The 15141-nt window shown below is 39.4% G+C and overlaps 1 protein-coding gene across 6 annotated transcripts in view; it reads right to left on the bottom strand.

Annotated features, from left to right (window-relative positions):
* Nucleotides 1–15141, bottom strand: part of PHEX (phosphate regulating endopeptidase homolog X-linked) — a 259988-nt gene that overhangs the window by 41658 nt on the left and 203189 nt on the right. For all 6 annotated transcript variants that reach the window (XM_037821360.1, XM_037821359.1, XM_037821363.1 and 3 more), the window contains one exon: nucleotides 13476–13534. In XM_037821360.1, the coding sequence (XP_037677288.1) occupies nucleotides 13476–13534 (59 nt within the window). The remainder of the gene's footprint in view (nucleotides 1–13475; nucleotides 13535–15141) is intronic.

Raw genomic sequence — 15141 nt, 5'->3', positions numbered from 1 at the left:
TAAAATAGGCCCTGAGTACCAAGATCATAGAGCTCTTGTAAAGATTAGCGATAATACATATCAAAGTACTTGGCACAAGGCTTAGCACATTAATGATTCTCAGCAAAGTAGATGCACAGAGCAATTATAATTTCCATGTTATAGGAGTCCTTCAGAGCATCAGTGGAAAAGTTGAAAAATGATTACTCAGTTACCTGAGAACAATCTTGAAGGGTTTTACTTATCCACTCCCCACTCCCCCTCACCAATGTCACTGCCTAAGTTTTGCTGTCTTCCTCTTTCTCTTGAACCATTTGCAATACTCCTAACAGGTCTTTCTTTCCCTTGTCCAAGCCACATTCATTAAGACTAAGACTAAGGAAGCAAATCTTAAGTTTCTTGCCTCCCAAAGAAAACTATACTAGCTCCCACTGGCCTGTTTCTCAACGTGACTTGCGAGGCCTTATCTACTTCTTCCACATTTTGTTCTCCATCATTCCCTCTTCTCTTGTCCCTACCATATGCAATCCCAGTATCTGTAACCTTCTCACTGGCCATCCATTACTGCACATGCCCTGCCATGTCTATTGCCTTGGCACCAGCTAGTCCTTCCTGAATGTCCCAAACTCTCCTCTTTGCCTAGAGAACTTCTTTTTCCTTTCAAAGCCCACTCAAATGTCACTTTAACTGTGAAGCCATCCTTGACTCCCCCAGATCTAACTATCCCTCCTCTTTGGCTCCCAGAATGCACTGCATGCCTTTCTGTTGTGCACTCACCATGATGTCTTATAAATCCCCCAACTCCTCAAAAGCAAGGACTATTATTAGTAGGTAAGATTAATTGAGCACCTACTATGAGTTGGGCTCTATTCCAAGCATTTCAAATACATGATCTCATTTAATCCTCATAAACTGAGGCTTAGAAATGTTAAGTAACTTGCCCAAGTTTGTAAGTCATTAGTGGCCGAGCCAGGATTCACAATCAAACTTCCACACTTCAGAGTCTGCACCATTAACTGCTACACCATACCATGTTATTATACCCCAGCACCAAACTCAGTACCTGCATGTCATCATCTCTTGCTATATAGCAAATTATTCCCAAACTTAGTGGCTTGAGACAACAAACGTTTACTATCTCACAGTTTCTTTGGGCTAGGAATTCAGAAAACCACTTGGCTAGACATTACTGTCTCAAGATCTCTCAGGAAGTTGCAGTTAAGATGTTGGCTAGGGCTGCAGCTTCTAAGATGGGTCACTTACTTGGTGCTGGTTATGGGCAGGAAGCCTCCATTACCTCACATGTGGACCTCTCCATGAACTGCTTGAGTGGCCTTACAACACAGTGGATGGCTTCCCCCAGAGTGATCAATTCAAGAGAGCAAGATGGAAGCTACAATGTTTTTTATGACCTAGCCTCAGAAGTCACACTCTGTCATTTCCACAGTGTCTTATCGGTTACAGAGGTAAGACTTATTCACTGCGAGAGGGGACCACACAGGGGTATGTATGATACAAGGAGGTGAGAATCATTAGGGGCTCTATAAATATTAAGTGAATAAATGGAAAAAATTACTAAGAACTGCTCTGAGTGTCAAGATCCCTTCTAGATAATGAGAAGTTTGGTTTAGTTTCCTTCCAACTCCAAAACTATGGAAGACTAATCACACATTCTAGATGTTGGCCTTATTTCCCCAGATCCCCAAATGGAGTGTCCAATGGATTCAAGGATTTAATTTCAATAAATTTCAATACAGTCTGCAGAGGAGTATTTGCTAACTTGGCTTTTACTTTATGGTTTCAGGAAGAGCCAACAAAATATGAGAAAGTCTCCCAGTTTGAAATGCAGTTATTTCATTAACAGCAAAACAAATCTGTGTTTGATTTCAGGATTAATTCTATAGTTTGATGCCAGCATAAGCCCAGCCTTGGACAAAGGCTTATCTTCTTTAGCAGAATATCTGTGATTAAACTGGAGCAACCAAATCCCTTGTATATAACAACAAAGATGATAAAATCATTGGTTTTAGTCCTTAGGCCATGCTTGTTTTCCAGCCCAGGTTTTATTTACTTAAAATAATTCCCTAATATAATCTGAGATGTAAGAAAATAAAAACTTATATTTTGATACAGCATTTTGCAGATACACATTCTATACTAAATACACAAAATGAGTTGTGTTCTAAAGACCAGTCCATGTTAGTAGAAATGAAAACCAAATGTGAGCTGTTCACTCCACCCTTAGCTACCACCACCTGATTAGATCCAAAGAATCACGGAAACTGGGTGAGAATATGCTTCAATGGCTCCCTGGATCCCATCCTCTCACAGTGCCGTACACTAAGGGTCATCAACCTATAGTCAAATCCCACCTACTACCTGTTTTTGTAAATAAAGTTTTATTGGAACACAGCCAAGCTCACTCACTCACAGCTACAATGGCAGAGTTTAGGAGTTGCAACAGAGACAATCTGGTTTACAAAACTGAAAATATTTACTATCAGGCTCTTTAGAGAAAAAAATTTGCTGACCCCTGGTCTACACCTCTGAGGGTTTGGCCTGAGGCAATCTGTTACAAGCCCAAAATGCCTATGCGTATTACATGCTGTGCCAAAACTTATTTATAAGAGGAGAGAGGTGTTACTGTTTATGTTGAGGTATTACTTACATACAATAAAGTGCACAAATATTAAGGGTAGAGCACGAGTTTTTACACACGTATCACCTGTGCAATCAGCTCCCAGATGGAGATACAAAACGTTTCCTTTGACCCCTCCCAGTCAATACCCCCAATACAGGGGGCCATTATTTTAAGCTCTATCACATGGATTTGTTTGCCTGCTCCAGAACTTTATATAAATGTACCACACAGTACATATTCTTTTGGGTCTGGGTTCTTTCACTCAACACCAAGCCAGTGTTTTCATACATTGCGTGGTGGGGAGGGAGCAGTGGTTCATTCTTTTTCATTTCTGTGAAATATTTGATTGTATGAACATACTACAATTTATTTGCCTACTCTTCTGTTGATGGACACTGGGTTTTCTAGCATGAATAAAGGTACTATGATCATTCTTGTACATGTCCTTCATAGGCATAAGGATTCATTATCTTGGGTATACACTCAGGAGGGGAATTCCTGAATGATAGGAGATATCACCAAACCACCAGACCCTTTACCAAACTGACGGTACTGTTTGTTTTAATATACAAAAATATTGTTCTTACAAAATTTTTTGAGAGCAAAACTGCAAAATATTTGCCTTCCAAATCTCCATATTCTGCTCTGTGTATCCTGTAACACACTGGCTATTGCATGCCAGTTTTAGATCTAACAATCCTGACCTTGGCAATGTGCTGGGCACTTTACAAATTCATCTTGTTAAATCCTTACCCCAAGCCCTATGGGCTAGGTAACCTCAACATGTGGCAGATGGGGACAGTACGGCTCAGGAAGGATAATGCCTTGGCCAAGGCCAGACCACTAATCAGTGAAACTCAAGGTCTCCTGTCGAGGTTCTCATGGTTTCCTTACAAAAGCAGGGAGACCAGTTTTGCCACTATGGCAGAATTTGGGAAGTGCTGGCTTAGGCACCAATAACCTCAGCTCCTGTTTTCCTCTTTAACCATCTTATTAATTCAAATATAATTAAATTCTGTGACAGCTCCCGAGTATAACTTCTTGTATGGCAGATTTAAATCATTACTATTTCACACTATACTCTATGTCTGAAGACATGGCTACCCAGCTTGACAAGGGTAGAAAAATAAAGAGCTTTAACCATCCTGCAAAAATCTAACATTGGAAGATGGCCACAAATCATAGGGTTTCACGCAAAAAGGCATGGATTTACAAACAAACCTACAGGTTTTTCTATTTTCTACTCAAGTCTCTGCTGCATGCAGAAATAGATGTAAGTGGCATAAATCAGAAAATAACGGGAACTAGAATGAAATTCTCATAAATCACGTTACTAAGTATAGTTACATCTTAGATGTGAAACCCAATTAAACAGATGGCCACATGCTGTCAGAATCAGCCCCTAATCAATAAAGATGTTCATTTTAGAAAATCACCTCAATTTTTCACTTCTTCAGTGAAGCAAAAAGAAGGCAGTTGGGGGTGGGGGGAGAGTCCCAGGAAATCCAGTGGGGAAATGTATAAGGAAAAACTCCACCTGTCTTAATTTGCAGTCCAGAAAATCAGAATGGAAAGAGAAAAAAAAACATCACCCAAAGGATTCCTTGTCATCTTGCCTGGGAATGTAATTTACAATGAGAGCAAGCACTGGTCATTAGGAAAATAGAAACAGCTTGAATCTCTTAATTAAAATGCTGCTTCAAATTGTTCATTCCCAAACCCCTCTGTCCATGAGCTTTCAAGAAACCACTGGGTTACCCTGAAATGGCTTTTTCCTCAGTAAACCTCTGATAGGATCAGCTCTTCTCAAGCAAGGAAAAGGCTGAGTGGAGGTGACCCTTGGAGGCAGAACTATTATTGGACATAATTAAGTCCCCAGAGGAGCAGTAAGCATTCACTGACATTTGAAAGTGAGTATGAAAACACTGGCAAAGAGACAATCACATCACTTTTTCTTGTATAAGAGCTGACCTTTTACATACACTAGGTTGGTAAAAATCAAGTCTACCAATGCCAGATACCAATGACAATGAGAAACGATGGAAATACTTTTGCATCTTAGAACACCCACTTTGGAAGATGTTTGATGTTACCTGATCAAGTTGGGTATTTGCATACTCTACAAGCCAAAAATTTCACACCTAACTATATACCCCAAAACTTGTATCGGGGAACATGTACAAAAATAGCATAGCAGCACTGTTCATAATGGCAAAATACTGGGGGGAGAAACACACAGGTCTGTTAACAGTAGAACAGAGAGAGAACCTGGGTGTATAGTCACACACTGGAATATTATACAGCAGTGAAAATGAAAAAATACTATGATGATGATGATGACAATGACAACAACTAATGCTACATGGATGAATCTTAGAAACAACATTTTGATTGAAGAAAACACAGTTCCCAAAGATTGTAGGCAGTATGACAAAAGCCTGGTGGTATTATGCTGAAAAACAATGCAAAAATAATAAGCAATATATTGTTTAGGGATGCAGACAGAAATGGTTTAACTATTTTTAAAAAAGCAAGAACACAATAAACATGAAAATCAGAATAGTGGTTACCTCTCTGACAAGGGCTGGGGAGGGCCACAGGTAGATGCAATGATATTGGTACTGCCCCGTTTCTTGGTTGGATGGTGGGTCCACAGGCATATATTTATTTTATCATATTTTTTAATATACTTTATAACTTTATATGTGTCAGCAGGTTCCATATATTCTTTTGCATGTGCCAAATGGTACATAATAAAACATTTTCTTTTAAAATGGACAATCTAAACAATTTTCTATCACTCAATAGAATAGTCCACATAGTAAATACTAGTGTAATTCACATCATATTAAAATAAATATGATAAACAGTCATAATTAATATCTCAAATATTATAAGTTTCAATGTAACATGTACAGCTTAATTCTCAACTTGGAGCTGAGGACCTTAAGAAAGCAAAGGTATTTTCATTATAATAATGAATATTTATATAGTAAGGAGTGGCATTCAAAATAGTCAACATATTTAGCAACTAATTTGGTTATATAAATTAATAAAGAAATCAAAAATAACCCTTATCGGTTTCTTTTCCTTCTGTTTATTACTCTCAGACCAAAGTCCTGAAGAGACTTCCGCTCTCAAAAGTGGCCACATGAGGGTGACTCAAAGATGTGCCAGCTGGTAGTGAGCAGTCACAGCCTTAGGGTTGTCCAATCTGACAAGGAAATCCTGCAGGGGTGAGCACCAGTGTGCAGGACCCACAGCAGGCTGGCGGCCTGACCAGAGGCAGGACACCTCACTGAGAAGGAGACGTGAGTAAAGATTAGAAGGAAGTGGGCACATGAAGCATAGAGATCACTTGGGGAAGTTTTCCAAAGCAGAGAGAACGTCAAGTACAAATGCCCTGAGGGAAGACTGTGCTAGACATTCTAGAAAAACAAAGGAGGCCTGGGTGGCTGGAACCGAGTGAGGGAGGGGTCAGCAGTAGGAGGTAAAGGCAGAAATGACAGGCCTCTAGGTCCTTGTAAGTAATTTGGCTTTTACTCTGATATGAGAAGCTGATAGGGGTTTTGAGCAAAGGAGTACGTGATATGATTTTAAAACATCCCTAAATGGCTGCAATACTGTATGGAGAGTAGCCTGAAGGGAGATAAGGAGAGAAGCAGGGAGGCCAAGGTGAAAGCTATTACAGTTATCCAGGTGAGAGAGATGGTGGTAGCACAGACAACGGTGGTAAGTCTTGGCAGATTCCACCCCCTGCATTCAACAAACTGTAGAGATGCAATTAAAACCATGAGATTAGAGGTTATCACCCAGCATGTGAGTGAATATGGAGAACAGAGGAGGTCCAAGGACTGAGCCTTTGACCATCCTACTATTGAGAGGTAAAGGAGATGAAGAGAAACCAGCAGAAGCTGGAGGAGTGGCCCTTCGTCTCCATAAGTGGTCACTGCTAACATGACTTTGGGATTTGTCATTCTCATGAATGTCTTTATACTTTTACTAAATGTGTGCGTGCCTCTAAACAATATACAGAATTTTTCTGTATGCTTATCAACTTTATTAAATGGTATTGTACTCTATGTATTTTTCCCAAGAAGCTTTTTCCACACAATCTAATATTTGTAAAATTCATCCATGTTAATACATGTTGCTCTAGGTCATTCATTTCTCACTGCTGTGTGGTATTCCTTTGTGTGAATATGCCACATTTGATTCATTTTCCTGAGAAGGGACATTTAGCTTTTTCCCCTTTTTCTGCTACTATAAACAATACCACTATGTGCATTCTCATATGGGCCTCCTTGTGCCTTATGGGAGAGTTCCCTAGGGCAGTGGTTCTCAAACGTTAGCATTTATTAGAATCACCTAGAGGTCTTCTCCAAACAGATTTCTGAGCTGCACATCCGAAGTTTGTGATCAGTAGGTCTAAGGCGGGACCTGAGAGTTTGCGTTTCTAACAAGATCCCAGGTGACGCTGTTGCTATTGGTCTGAGACCCTCACCTTGAGAATCACAGCATGAGGGAACATGCCAGGAGTACACATGATGGACCATAAGGTGTGAGGGCATGCTGTCAATTTTGTTAGATATTGCCAAATTGCTCTGCAAAGCAGATGGACCGATTGACATTTCCACCAGCAGTGAATACAGGTCCCTAATGTCAACACTTGGTACTGTCAGATTTTCAATTTTTGCCAAGCCAACCTTTAATAATCTTTAAAAAATTATCATGGCATTTATAATTGCATGGAGCCAATACATGTAAATTAAAACACTCAAGACCTTACATTCTAGGGTTAATTAGAACATTTCCAAGCTTCTTTCCCACATACAGACAGGGCCCTCCAGGTTGAGAATCTCCCCTTTTCCTGCTTGTTTTTCCCATCAATTCTCATAACAAACAAAATGGTATGGACAAAATCAGTAAGACCATCATGAAAGGAAAGCAGAAGCTAGCCCCTTTTTACGTCCACCTTCATTGGGGTTTTATTTATTGTAACTGATTTATTTTTAAATCAAGAGTGATATAAAACTTAAAAAAAAACTTGTGATCAACATGGCTACATAAACAGCTACTGAAAACTCCTCTCCAGAGATTCAAAGAGAAAAAGGACAATTTTGAATTGTTTGAAATTCTGGAGGAGGATATAGGCTGGAGAAGGATCCTGCAGATGCTGAGTTGAAGAAAGAGACGAAATATCAGGTAGGAATCTTCCATCCCAGACCAGCTGGTCCACTCCCCTCCCCCTCACTCAGTCTCCATGTGGGAAAGGCACAGAATCAGCAGACGGGACCCTTCCCACCAGGAACACAGATTTTAAAATCTCTCACAGCAGTGAGACATACCCAACTGTTTGAAGACCAGGGAGACAGGGTAAGACATTTCAAGGTCCACATCAGTGAGGGAGAAAGAGACTGAGAAAACATGGACAGAGACAGTGTTCCCAGCCCTGGGTCTGAAAACCCTTCCCCTACCCTTCAGGGAAGCAGCAGCCAGTGGCCGTTTCCCAGCCTCGGGGACGGCTGGGATAATAGGGCAACTGAGGGACTCCTCTGCCACAGGTAGAGCCCCACATCAACACAGATTTTGGCCAGCAAAGTAAGGGCATAGGAATCCCACAGTTTCAGTTCACCTGTGTAGACCCAGCCTGTGCTTGGAGGCAAAGCAGCCTCTGAGGAAGATTAAGTTACCAAACAGTACCATTTACTGGATGGTCTGGAAAGTGCAAGGAAAAACAGCACCACTGGAAGCCAGCAGATCTATATCACCACACACAGTGAACTAGCTGTGGTGCCAGTGCCCACCTCCCATCCCAGTGACAGGACATGGTGGGTGCCTGATTTGGGGGGAAAACTGGGAGGAAGAGCCAATCTGACAACTGGCCAGTGAGAGAAACAAAGAAATATAGAGATCAAAGAAAACCAAGAAGAAAACCCAAGGGAATAGAGAAAGCAACCTCCAGAATAAACTAATCAAGAAAATCAGATGCCTAGACAGCCAAAAATCACAAGCCACACCAGGAAACACAAAGATATGGCCTAGTCAAAGGAACAAATTAACACCTCAACTGAGATTCAGGAGTTGAAACAACTAATTAAAGATGTTCAAACAAATCTTCTAAATCAAATCAATGAGTTGAAAAAAATGTGACAAGAGAGATGAAGGATATAAAGAAGACACTCGATGACCACAAGGAAGAATTCATAAGCTTGAAAAAACAAATGGCAGAATTTATGGGAATGAGGGCACAATGGAAGAGATGAAAAACACAATGGAGACATATAACAGCAGACGTGGAGAGGCAGAAGAAAGGATTACTGAACTAGAGTACAAGACATCTGAAATCCTACACACAAAAGAACAGACAAGGAAAAGAATGGAAAAACATGAGCAGGGGCTCAGGGAACTGAATGACAACATGAAGCACATGGATATACATGTTATAGGTGTCCCAGAGGGACAAGAGAAGGGAAAAGGGGCAGAAAGAATAATAGAGGAAATAATCAATGAAAATTCCCGAACTCTTATGAAAGACATAAAATTACAGGCCCAAGAAGTGCAGCATACCCCAAACAGAATGGATCCGAACAGACCTACTCCAAAGCACTTACTAATCAGATTGTCAAATGTCAAAGACAAAGAGAATTCCGAAAGCAACAAGAGAAAAGCAATCCATTACATACAAGGGAAGCTCCATAAGACTAAGTGAGGATCTCTCAGCCGAACCCATGGAGGTGAGAAGGCAGTGGTATGATATATTCAAGGTACTGAAAGAGAAAAACTGCCAACCAAGAATCCTATATCTGGAAAAACTGTCCTTCAAAAATGAGGGAGCTTAAAATATTTACAGATAAACAGACACTGAAAGAGTTCGTGAACAGGAGACCTCCTCTACGAGAAATACTAAAGGGAGTGCTACAGACAGATAGGAAAATACAGGGAAGAGAGGTTTGAAGAAGAGTATAGAAATGAAGATACCAGGATACAGAAAGAGGGTAAGTACAGGGCATTTGAAGCTGAAGGAGTAGAGAATGTTCAACAGGATTGATTGTATAGATCCAGAAATGGATAGCACAATACTGGGTGATGATAGCACAATAATGTAAGTACACTGAACAAAGATGACTGTGAGTATGGTTGAAAGAGGAAGGTTAGGGACATGTAGGACACCAGAAGGAAAGATAGAGGATAAAGACTGGGATTGTATAACTTAGTGAAATCTAGAGTGGTCAATGATGGTGATTAAATGTACAAATATAAGAATGTTTTTACAGGAGGGAGAACAAATGAATGTCAACTTTGCAAGGCATTAAAAATGGGATGGTACTGGGGAAAAATACAATCAATACAAACTAGACCCTATAGTTAACAGTAACACTGTAATATGCTTCCATTAATTGTAACAAAGGCAATATACCAAAGATAAATGTCTATGAGCGGGGGTTATAAGGGAGGGGTACAGGATTCTTGGCATTGGTGTTGTTGACTTTTTTTTTTTTATATTCATTTTATTGAGATATATTCACATACCACACAGTCACATAAAACAAATCATACATTCGATTGTTCACAGTACTGTCACATAGTTGTACATTCATCACCAAAATCAATCCCCAACACCCTCATTACCACACGCACAAAAATAACCAGAATAATAATTAAAGTGAAAAAGTGTGCTTCAGGTTTTAAAGCAGGGAAGGATAGTGAGGCATTTGCCTTGGGCCCCAAATTTAAGGGGCACCAAAAAACTCAGGAAATAGTATTTGAATGCAAGGTTTTAAAAAATCAAAAGTAATGCAAAAAGTCCATGGTGAACAAAATATCAAAATTTCAAATACAGATAACATTGGTAATGGTGCCATGCCAAGCCATTTAAGAGCATGATGCAAAGGTAGAATATCAACAATACTAATTTTTTTTTTTTTAGAGATAACAGTAAAAATAATGTTTATTGTTTATTTTCTGATTACAACACAAATATATGCTCCTTGAATAAAATTTGGAAAACATATAAAAGTTTCAATGAGAAAAAGTAAAAATTACATATAACCCAACTTTTTAAAGTAACCAAATTTCTTATTATATTTCACTGAGTTTTTTTTTTGTTTTTTTATCTTCATTTTATTGAGATATATTCACATACCACGCAGTCATACAAAACAAATCGTACTTTCGATTGTTTACAGTACCATTACATAGTCGTACATTCATCACCTAAATCAATCCCTGACACCTTCATTAGCACACACACAAAAATAACAAGAATAATAATTAGAGTGAAAAAGAACAATTGAAGTAAAAAAGAACACTGGGTACCTTTGTCTGTTTGTTTCCTTCCCCTATTTTTCTACTCATCCATCCATAAACTAGACAAAGTGGAGTGTGGTCCTTATGGCTTTCCCAATCCCATTGTCACCCCTCATAAGCTACATTTTTATACAACTGTCTTCGAGATTCATGGGTTCTGGGTTGTAGTTTGATAGTTTCAGGTATCCACCACCAGCTACCCCAATTCTTTGGATGCTGACTTTTTTATTGTATCTTATTTTACTTTTTCTTTTGTTGCTTTTTAGTTGTCTTTTTTTTCCTTTCTTTTTCTTTTTTTCTTTTTTCACCACTTCCTCTTTCTTTGTGGAAGAAATGGAAATGTCCTCATATTGACAGTGGTGGTGAATGCATAATTATGTGATTATACAGAGAACCATTGATTGTTTATTTAGGATGGATTGTAGGGTGTGTGAATAAAACCATCTAAAAAATAAACAGAGGGATACAAGTGCTGGAGAAACAGTGGAGAAAGGGATGTACCTAATCACCGTTGGTGGTGAAGTAGAATCATGCAACCCTCTAGAATGGTGGGCAGTGTGGTGGTTCCACAGGAAGTTTAGCATGAGGTTGCTATATGGTACTGCAACTCTGTTACTGGGTATATACTTGGAAGAACTGAAAAAAGGGACATGAATAGACATTTGCACGGTGGGGTTTATGGTGGCAGTATTCACAATTCGCAGTGGATGGAGGTGGCCTAAGGGTACATTGACTGATGAAGGAAATGGTGAACTGTAGCGTATACATACAATGGAATACTGAGCTGCTACAAGAAGGAATGAAGTTGTGAGGTGAATGGACACTGAGGAGAATATGTTGAGTGAAACAAACCAGAAATGAAAAGAAAAACATTGTAATGCCTCACTAATATGGACTATCATGTGCAAACAGAATTGAATCTGAGAGCACAGGTTACCAGGGGAAGGCTTATTGTAAAGGTTCCTAGATTGTAAGCTCTTACAGTGGTTACATCTATTCCTGAGTTGTAATGGCTACTTCTAAATTCTGAGATGCTGAGCTCTTTGTGTTTAACCTGGATGGTCTCTGGAACTTTGGGTATCTGTGTGACACCTAAAACTCAGAGCTAGAGTCTGGCAGCTATTAATGTCAGCATTACCTAATACAGCAATGTTAAAGAGTCTGAAAAGAGATCAGACTTCAATTAGAGATATGAACAAAATGGACTTGGTTAGGACTAAGGTAAATCAGACTAAAGAGTAAAGGACAATATTGATGGTGTTTTAAAACTTCAACTTCTGTGTCAGACCAAAGGAAGAGATGTTTATTAGATGCAACATCTATATATTTTGTAACACACTATATAATTTAACTTGTATGGTGAGTTTATTCAAACACCATAATTAAATAGAACTTTGAACAGGGACTGAACTCTGGTTGGTTTGTACAGGTTAGGGTGAGGCCCCGATAAATCCCAGAGTAATTTTGGCAGAGAACAAAAATGTATTTGCAAAGCCCCCTTGAGAGACCGGGGGAAAATGTGGAAATATTAAACTTCCCTACCTGGGGAATTAATAATATGCTAACAAGCACTGGGGACTAGCAATCTAGAAGGCCGAGCCCTCAATCTTGGGGCTTGCCCATATGAAGTTTGTTACTGCAAAGGAGAGGCTAAGCCTACTTAAATTTTTGCCTAAGAGTCACCCCCATAGAACCTCTTCTGTTGCTCAGATGTGGCCTTCTTTCTAAGCCAATTTGGCAGGTGAACTCACTGCCCTCCCCACTATGTGGGACATGACTTCCAGGGGTGTGAATCTCCCTGGCAACATGGGACATGACTCCCAGGGATGAGCCTGGACCCAGCACTGTGGGATAGAGAAAGCCTTCCTGACCAAAAGAGGGAAGAGAAATGAAACAAAATAAAGTTTCAGGGGTTGAGAGATCTCAAATGGACTTGCGAGGTCATTCTGGAGGTTAGTCTTATGCATTATATAGATGTCCCTTTTTAGTTTTTAGTGTACTGGAATAGCTAGAAGGAAATACCTGAAACTGTCTTGATTCTCGAAGACAATTGTATAACTATATAGCTTACACTGTGTGACCGTGTGACTGTGAAAACTTTGTGGCTTACACTCCCTTTATACAGTGTATGGACAGATGAGTAGAAAAATGAGGACAAAAAGTAAATGAATAATAGGGAGGGATGGGGGTTATGGGATGTTTTGGGTGTTCTTTTATTCTTTAATTTTTATTCTTATTCTTCTTTGTGTGTGGTAATGCAAATGTTCAAAATTGTGGTGATGAATGCACAACTATATAATGGTACTGTGAACAACTGATTGTACACTGTAGATGACTGTATGGTTTTTGAATTTTAAAAAAACTCTTGAGGTCAAAGGAATGAGGAAAATTGGGCAAATGGATAGGGATACTTAAACTTCCTTCATCAACATACCTGGTCACTTTTTTGGAAAAATAAACTATGCCCTACCCTTAATCATAATCACAGAAAAGTTCCTTCTATTTTGTACCAAACTAACAAGGAGACAAAGAACCAGGTACTCACGAATCTGGTTGGTAGATGCACTGTAGAAGGCGTTGACAGTCGTTGGATTTGTAAACCACCTGTAGTATGAGAAACAAATGCCACAGAGCAATCAACATTATATGGGCAGAAGGGCAGTAAGGACAAGTACAATGCAGCTGGATTTATGAGAGGATAATCATGGAACCGTGGGGATGGGGAGTGTGAGGGTAAATTATTGCCTCAGTTTAGGGCTACTGCTCTGCTCAATGAACAATTTCATCCTAAACTAAACATGGCTCAATGAGAATATATTAACATGCCTGGCTAGTGACTGTTACTAACTTAAGAAGGAAATATCAACCCCAGTGTTTCTGGAAGGGCCTTAATGAGAAATTCCAGAATCTAAAGGGCTTTCCCCACAGGCAGAGGCCCTGTTTGCGAGGCCCTGTTCAAAGGATCATCAGGACAGTTGCATTTCTATGCTGTATCACCTCCTTTAAAAAGTTTTCGAGAGAGATGAATAAAGTACAACCATGCTACCCAGAAGGGCCACCTGCTCCAGTGGCAAGTTTACTGACTGAAGCACCAAAAAGATTTAAGGACTGGTCCTGCCTCTCTCACAACCTAGCTGGGTTGTGTTGGAACAATCGCCTACCTTCCTGAGATTCTGTTTTAGCTATAAAATTAGGGTAATGTAATGGGAGATTTCTGGAGTCCCTACCAGCTGTGAAGAGTCTACACCTCCATTCTAAATGCACAGGTTACTGAGATCAGGGGTTGGAAATTTTTTTCTGTAAAGCGTTAGACTGTAAATATTTTAGGCTTTGAGGGAAAAGAGGCAAAATTAAGGATTTACGTAGGTACTTTATAGCAAGAGAAAAATCAAATTTCTACAAATTTTCATCAATGAAATTGAAAATGTAATAATAATTGAGTACATTTTCTGTAATACACGACTATTACTCTGAATAATGGAGTTCTTTTGGGGAGGGATAGCATTTTACCAAATTAGAGTTCAAAGTTAGTGCTCCCCATCATCAAATCAGCTGCAAATGTTTATCTACAAAAATCATTCTTAGCTCATAGGCCGAACAAAAATAGGCAGTAGGCTGGATTTGGCCTGCAGGCCATAGCTTGCCAACCCATGACTTACGCAATTGTGAGCTTCAACCACTGCCCTTTACAATTAAAACCAAACCACTCTTCTTAAGCTAAGTTATACTCTCAAAAAACTTGCATAAATCCCTTTTCAGAATAATCACTTTATTAATTTATGTCTGACTAATAGAATAATCATGTCAGACTAACAGACTAATTTACGTCAGACTAATAAGAAACTGGTAGGAAACCCAACTGCTGATTCTGGTTGGTCCACCCATACTTTCTCCTAGCCTACAGAGAATTCTATGAATATGTCATTCTATCATCATCATCATCATCATCATCATCATTATTGTCATCACTAGCTAACATTTGCTGAGCACTGACCAAATCCTAAGCACTTTCCATTTATAGGTTATTCCTCATAGCAATTACAAGAATTCTTAGCCCATTTCACAGATAACAACACTAAGACCTAGAAGCATTATATGCTTGCATAAGGTCTGGCCTACCTGACTTCAAAGTCAATTCTCTTAAGCATTATACTGTACTGGAGACATTATTGGAAATCAAGAAAGAGAGTGCCTCCTCTCATCAAAACCGA

The sequence above is a fragment of the Choloepus didactylus genome, chromosome X (assembly GCF_015220235.1).
Source record: "Choloepus didactylus isolate mChoDid1 chromosome X, mChoDid1.pri, whole genome shotgun sequence".
In the NCBI taxonomy this organism is placed as follows: Eukaryota; Metazoa; Chordata; class Mammalia; order Pilosa; family Megalonychidae; genus Choloepus; species Choloepus didactylus.
The sequence above is the reverse complement of the archived record's forward strand: the minus strand, read 5'-3'. Positions and strand labels throughout refer to the sequence as shown.